The 7757-nt window shown below is 45.2% G+C and overlaps 1 protein-coding gene and 1 non-coding gene across 2 annotated transcripts; one reads left to right on the top strand and one right to left on the bottom strand.

Annotated features, from left to right (window-relative positions):
- Positions 1-201: 201 nt before the first annotated feature.
- Positions 202-5665, top strand: zmynd19 (zinc finger, MYND-type containing 19). Its single transcript, XM_006788950.3, has 6 exons — positions 202-453; positions 1493-1552; positions 1642-1748; positions 2394-2534; positions 2688-2868; positions 2961-5665. The coding sequence occupies exons 1-6, from the start codon at positions 403-405 to the stop codon at positions 3102-3104; spliced, it is 684 nt and encodes a 227-aa protein (XP_006789013.1). The 5' UTR covers positions 202-402; the 3' UTR covers positions 3105-5665.
- Positions 5666-7684: 2019 nt separating this feature from the next.
- On the bottom strand, positions 7685-7757 carry trnak-uuu (transfer RNA lysine (anticodon UUU)). The gene has a single exon. It is a non-coding gene; the product is annotated as a tRNA-Lys (tRNA).

Genomic DNA, 7757 nt, shown 5'->3' with positions numbered 1-7757 from the left:
ATAATCCCACCCAGCCATCAAACATTTCGCGCGAAAATGGCTGGAAGTGGTCACGAGAGTGTGATGACGTTATAACTGAAAATAGGCGGTCTTTTGAAACTGCCGCTTCCTATTTGGCAGCGTGAGGTGACGTGTTGTATTAAAAAGCCTTAACGCCACGCTTGATTGGACGCTGCGGTTAGAGGTTCCTCCCGCCCCTCCCAGCAGCGGCAGCTCGTTCGGCTTTCCTGCGCCAGCGGCGGTGTGTCACCGAGGCTGGGCTGCTGCCGGAGAGATCCGGACTCAGAGAATATACCCAACCATTTAACGCAACCTGGCAAACGGAGCTGAGAGGCGAGTTTTGAACCTGAATACAGTTTAGGCTGGACCCTGCGCTTCTTCTTGTCGCCTCCCGTCCTCCTGATGTCGGATTTCAAGCTCGGGATCGTACGGCTCGGCCGTGTGGCCGGGAAGGTGAGCTGGATCCCAGGGCTGCCATGTGCGGCCGGGGGAGGGCCCGCGGGGAAGAGAAAAGTCACCAGAAAAGATATAGTTAGCGATGCTCAATCAGCTCTAGCCAACCGAGTTGATTATTATGAAGCAGTCGCAAATGCGGGAGTAGTTCGGCTTTACCGATTTAAAGGCGTTTGAGCGGATTAGAAAAGCCGGCCGTGCCGAGCCAGACTGGTTTCTCAAACTCCGCCGCTAACGCTAATTAGCATGTAGCGCGTTACGCTAGCCGCTGGCTAACATTTAACGACCAAACAGCGCCAGAAACGTAAACACGTGCTCAGTTTTTGTCACAGCCGCTGTCGGTGGAGTGGACACCCCTCGGCGGTCGTGTCATACCCAAACACTCGGCGGTGCAGTTAGCAGAGCCACGCTAGCCATGTTACTAGGATTACCCTCAAGTGTCGGCTAATGAGGAAGCCATTGCCATCAACTGATTCTTTTGTGCAGTGTGACAAAGCACCGGCAGGACGACACTGCCCAACATCTGTACCTGTGTCGGCTTTGGCTTTAATCGTACTAATTAACGCTTGAAGCAGAAACTGTGGCGAGCGGTGGGTCAGAAAGCGCTCTCAGTTGCTAACGCTGAAGTCACGGGACACACTGGGAATAAACCGTATTTGAACCGTGAGCAGCCGGCTGCCCACCTGCTGAGTGACAGGGCTCCGGTCACTCAGCTGTAAACATGATGTCACTCGTGGAAACGCCACACACATGCAATCATAGAAAGAAGAAAGTGTCACACAGGTTTCATCGGTTTCATGTTGTGTTGCTGGCGAAGAGCTCAGGTGTCTGTGAGACAGCTGGGACTGCTTCAGAAACGTGTTGCTGCTGTGGTCAGTGTAAAAAGTTTGGAAGGTTGAAACTTGTCCTAGAAGTAGTGCCCTGTTTATGACTCTGCTAGTGCTAATTCACAAACAATAAAGCTCCCCTGAGAGTGGGGATGCTGTTGTTGCAGTTGTAGGTTTAAACATGAAAATGACCCTGAATTTTCTTATTTCAGACAAAGTACACGCTGATCGATGAGCAGGACATACCACTGGTGGAGAACTATGCCTTTGAGGTAAGCGTGTTTGATTTTTCACTACTGCTCTGATATCCGGATACAGTTGAGGAGGAAAAAAATATAGAGCAGTGTTTTTCTGTTTCCAGGCACGCATGGAAGTAGATGCAGATGGCAATGGAGCTAAGATCTTTGCTTATGCTTTTGACGTCGGCAAAGGCCGCTGGGCAGGAAGGCCGCTGCACGAGCTGCTCTGGTAAGTCTGTTTAAACTGTGTCAAGGCGTTGTTTTTGTTTTTTCTTCTGTGACTCCATACCGTAGTCGTTTACACACTGCTTTAACAAGCGACAGGTCTCAGGTTTGCAAGCTCGTGGACTTGCATCTGGCATTTAAAAATAGACAACCTGCCAAATCAAACATGTGGAGCTGCCTGCTGGAAATAGCTTCTTCTGTGGTTTATCCTGTGCTGGAAAATCTGTGAGCATGCTTCTTGTGAAAGCGCCCTCCATTGTAAGGCTCATCTTAGTTTAATCAGTCTTAAAGTTGTCAGATAAGATAAGTGGGTGCTCATGAGAATTGCTTCAGCTTAACAAAAGTAGGGGAAGGGCTAAAATGGCAAATCTCTCGGCGCAGCGTCACAGGTGTCACTTAAATCATCAACTGTTTAGCGAGCTAGCTTTTCAGTTTTATCACTAGTCGTGAGTAATAGAGGTTGTATAGTAAACTAGTGCACTTTGCTTTCAGTGATGCTTCATATTGGATAAGAAGTCTTCAGAGCTCAAGTTCTGAGCTAGCATCAGCTCCTTACTGAGGAATCCTTGGAATAAACACTATTCTTATCCAAGAACAGATTTTTGTCCTGTTGGTTGGAGACTGGCTAACTTTTAATGTCTTTACCCAGGGAGAAGCACAGAGGAGGCATCGCCCCTAGTTTTCAAGTTATCCATATCAACTCTGTGACGGTGGACAACCGACTAGACAACCTTCGACTGGTTCCAGTAGGCTGGAGCCCTAAACCAGAGGAGATTTCCAGCAAGCAGAGGTAAAACATTGCTTATAGGTACATGTGAAAATGCTAGAAAGGACACACCGGGCAGATGTTGAGGGGAAATGAGTCTTAAATCCTTTTGTGATTTATTCCAGGGTTATCCAAACAAGTAATGCATGCCGAACATTTCTCATGTTATCTGTACAGAGAGCAGTCCCTCTACTGGCTGGCCATCCAGCAGGTACCAGCCGACCCTGTGGAAGAGCAATATCTGGAGCTGAGTCGCACACGTTACTACAACGCAAATGGGGAGCTGGTGGAGGAAGAGGAGTGTTCTTGCACCTACTACGAGTGTCACTACCCTCCTTGTTCGCTCATTGAGAGAAGGGTATGTATTCCAACTCGTGTAGCAAAGCATTCCCATTCGAAAGCTCCGTGCTCTCACAGCCAAAGATGATCTTCTTCCTTGTCTTTCCACAGCTGCGGGAGTTCAACATATGCGGCCGCTGCCAGGTGGCGCGCTACTGTGGGTCCCAGTGCCAGCAGAGGGACTGGCCGGCCCACAAGAAACAGTGTCGCGAGCGTAAGCGGGCGCTGGCCCTGGAGTCTGAGCCCGAGCGGTGATCCGTCTTCATCCTTGCTTGGAAGGGGAGGAGGAGGAGGAGGATGATCATCGGGGAGGGAATGGGTTACACTTAGGAGGGGGAGCGGGGATTAAGTGTGACGTGGGGTCGGGGGCTTCCTGAGAAGAGACAATGTTGATTGGTTGAGTGATTGAAGGAGTTCAGGACTGAGAAGACGAGGGCACGGAGAGTAACGCAAAAAGACATCTGCCACTTCCCAGGACTGGTAATTCTCCATAGCTTGCTTTTCATGTGGATGACAGGGATGGGATTTTGTTTGTTTTTGTTTTGGTCTTTTTGGGGGGGGAGGGTCTTTGTTTTTTCTCGAGGGAGAACCTCGGGCACTACCTGCTGCTACGGTTTTGTATGTAAGGAGGAGAAAGTCATCTTGTTGATGAACTGAACAAGCTTCTCCGGACCACAGTCGGAATACAGACCGCTGTCATCCCGTTGGGTGTCACTTCGTCTGTCCAAACAGGGGACTTGGGGGCTGCAGCATCTGTCATTCAGCTGGTACAATGGGACATGGACCTTTTCACTGTATCGCTCCCTTTTCTGACCTCTCTCGTGCACCTGGCTGCTGCGCTCACAGTCATCGACACTTTAGCTGTCATCGCCGCCGCCGCCTCCCTGTCTGTATTCCCCATGCAGCAAACCACGACACAGATTATCAGAGATTTCACCGAGTCACACTACCAGTATTGAGTGAATGTGAGCGTGCTTCTGTGTGTGTGTGTGTGTGTGTGTGTGTGTGAGCGAGCGCCTGTGCTGCCAACATGTACAAAAAAGGACTTTGAGGTGGTCAGCATTGCTAATGAGTCGAGGTTAACGGACATCTTTGCTCTACTTAAAGGGGGCCATATTACTTAATTTAAAAATGTCCTATTTAATTATAAATTGGTGGTCTGACAGTAAGATCATTGTTCTGTAATAAAGTAGCTGCCAAATAAAGGCATCACTTTTTTATTTTTTATATATAATTTTAATGGTTAAAGACTTCAGTTTCAGTGCTGGAAGTAGGTGGTGTGGTTTTTGTTTTGTTTTTGTTTTTTTTAGAATTTCCAGTTAACATTTACAAAAAAAAAAGTGGTTTTCTATGGAAGCTTGTTTCTGCAACTGTAAAAAAAAATAATAAAATAAATACATTTGGGGGGGATGGGACAAACAAAACTGAAGAAACATTGTTAAATTTATTGCATTTATGTTGAAATTTTGACTTATGAACTCAGTCTTCTGAGAAAGTAACTGGCTTTTTTTTTGTTTTGTTTTGTTTGTTTTTTCTACTTTGGCAGAAACCAGCTTCAGTACGAACAGTGTTGTTGATGCTCTTACACACAATTTGTCCCAGTAAAAGTGAGCACTGATGGCGTAATATAAAAGCAATTATTATTTGATGTTCAATAGCTCAACCTGTGAGAATGATCTTTACCACTTTACCAAAGTCTTCTCTGACCTTCCGTAGCTTACCACTCCCATCAGCTGGTATAAATCCCTCTTGGGCTCAGTTTGCTGGGTTTTTTTGGGGGGGAGGGGGTATTTTCTTCCGAACAGACACCTGCCTTTTCAAACTGTATTTTTACATCTCCAGGGTTACGCTGTATGTGTGCATTGATTGGCGAGGAGGAGCTAGTGCTCAGTTTCTCGCATGCGTGTTTGTGCTAAGGGTTATTTTTTTGAAGAAAATCTATCTATGGAGCTATATTTATTTTAAAAAATTGATTGTGAACCTTTTTTTGTCCTGGTGATATTTGAAGGCATAAGTCATCGTTATAAAAAGTGCTCATTGTGGGACCTTTTTTTTGTTGTATATCTGTGAGGTGATGAGGTTGGATGGGAGGGGCTGAAACATTTCATTGCTGTTACTTGATTTCTTTATTTTACTTTCCTGATTCTAGATGAATGATTGAGTCCTGGCTGTTGCCTTCCCAGTGTTTTTTTTTTTTTTTTTGTAAATCCCATGAGAACACTGCACAGTCATGTCACCAAAAAACAAACAATCTTCCACGTGAGAGACGTCTTGGAGTGTAAAACTTGAATCCCTCCCACGGCCCTCTTTTTGTGACTTTTATTTTGGAAAGTGGTTTGATGAACTGAACCATTTCCTGCTCTGGAGCTTTTTTTTGTTTTTGTTTTAAAGACACCGTGGTCCTTGTCGACTTTATCCACAAATCACCTGCCTTCCTTGTGTTACCGACAATGCACACCTGCTTAATGTGTCCTCTTGTTTCTTAGGTGAGAATTCCCAACACTTAATAAGCATGTGTACATGTGATTTATTTGTTATTCTTGTGCGCGCGTGTGTGAATGTGAATGTTTTTGAACACTGCACTAAAATTTGGCTCCCGTGTTGGCGTACCTGTCGTAGATGAGGTGAAGGGTGTGGTGTGGATTTGGACAGAGTGTACAGATTGTGTCTAAAACAAATTTTTATTATTATTTTTTTTGGGTAAAAATATACGCATTAATCACCTAGAAATAAAGAGCTACAATATGTGAATGGAAGTACAACTGGGATAACCGACAGTTGCTTTTCCAATGTTAAATGATAATAAATAAAAATGAACCTCATTTGGTGGAGTTTGGTTTGATGTGCATACAGGGGCCACATACAGTGAGAGCAGGGAGCAGGTAGAGGTATGCACTGCAGAGATCAGTGATAAAAGTCAGTAAAAGTGAGACAAGGTGAATAAGAGGGAAGGTGGACAGGTTTAAATACCTGGGGTTGACGATCCAATGCAATGGACAGGGCGCAAGAAGGGTGAAGAAGGGAGTGCAGGCAGGGTGGAGTGGTTGGAGATGAGTGTCAGAGGGTTATTTGTGACAGAAGGATATAACAGTGAAAGAGAAGGTTTAGAGGACCATAATGAGACCTTCTGTGATAACAAACAGGAGGCTGCGGTGCAGATGCTCAGTCTTTCTCTGGGAGTTAGCAGGATTACAAATGAGTACATCAGATGGACAGCTCAGCTCGAGTGGGTTTGGACATGGTTTTGGTGCAGAGGAGGGATAGTGTTTTAAGGCAGGAGGAAAAGAAGAAGATCACAGAGGTGATGGAGGCAGATGATCCGCTGTGGTGACTCCTGAATGGAGCAGTTGAAAAAAAGAAGTCTGCTGATTCCTAAAGTGTCTTTTGATTATCTGAACTCTTGGTCTCACAAAGAAATGCCTCCAAGTACTAGAATAATTCATTAATTGAGTGGAAGGGATTCATCTGTGTAACTTTGTCATGCTCCGATCAAAAAATACTACAATCACCAGTTCTCACCCGAGTTATACTTAAAAATGTGCTGCCTTTCTGCTGCCTCAAAACCATACATCATTGCAGGTGTGAGCGTCATAGTCCACAGAGACTCCTGCCTGACCTCATCTGTCAACCTGTCCATCACCATCGCAAACGAAAATGAACTCAAAGTCAGTACGTGATGTAATCCAACTCCCCATCTTAAACCTGTGTCAATCCTACTGCACTCCTCACCGCAGTCTCACCACCCTCACTCCAGACTTCCTCATACAGTACCACAGTTCCTCTCTTGGCACCAGCCATACTGCTGCTCATCACTTCTCTTCATAACTGAGCTTTAACAACTCTTTTAGATATTACAGCGCTGCACATCAGCCTGCTTCTTGACCATCAACGCCTCATTTCTTCAGGCATGGTGTTAAACAATCTGGTCTTAAAGGCAACTGCTCTCTCTCCGCTCTTTATAGCTGCCCTCACTTCCTCTGCACTTTCCGATATTCTAACTTTCCTCCATTCATCAGGTCCTCACCTGTACTTACCAAGTCACCAGGGCCCTATACTACGAAGCTCACTCAGCATATACCCGGGACATCTTTCCCTTTTCTGAATTCACTTACGATCGAGATGAATAGTCACAATGCCATAGGGTGGCATTGGCAGCATTTGACAAATCAGAAAGGGAGGAGGGAGGTCCACGGATCATATGATTTTTCTTCCACAGAAAATCATTACTATGAGTGCCACCTACTCCAGAGATGTCATCAAAGGGTAATAAAAAAATCTCTAAAGAGCATAAAAATATACCAGCAAAATCCAACACTGCTGTAAATGCAAATTCATCAGCTTAAATACAGTTAATGATTTTGTCACTGAGTGAGCTCCCAGTGCTGTTGATTATTTCTAAGGTGACAGCAGCACATTAGATCTCTGAAACTGGATCCATTTAAACATTAAAGCTTGCTGTCCCACAGCTCGATAGAGAAGACGTGGACATCGCTGCAGTTTGTCGCAGATCAAAGTGCGATGAATGTGATTGGCTGAACGGGTTTCGTTTGTGTGTTTCCAGGAGTGTAAAACAAACTAATCAGCCGGTTAGAATGAAGCAGAACAACATTTATAATATTTTTATGTCATTACGAACATTCCCGTGACAAAAAAACATTACACGACATTTATAAAAAAAATAAAAAGTACAGAAAAGTCATGGCTAACCTGCAGTTACTTGGACAAACCAAAGTCAGGTACGGCGGAGGCCGCTCGCTACTACTTCTTTCTCTATCTTTATCTCAACGTCCAGCACTACTTTTCTCAGCTCCATTCTCTTCCACGTCAAAATTTCTCGCCCGAACAGGGACTTGAACCCTGGACCCTCAGATTAAAAGTCTGATGCTCTACCGACTGAGCTATCCGGGC

Source organism: Neolamprologus brichardi, chromosome 7, assembly GCF_056152115.1.
Source record: "Neolamprologus brichardi isolate AB-2024 chromosome 7, ASM5615211v1, whole genome shotgun sequence".
Taxonomy (NCBI): domain Eukaryota; kingdom Metazoa; phylum Chordata; class Actinopteri; order Cichliformes; family Cichlidae; genus Neolamprologus; species Neolamprologus brichardi.
Note: the sequence above shows the minus strand (reverse complement) of the source record. Positions and strands in the feature narration are given on the sequence as shown.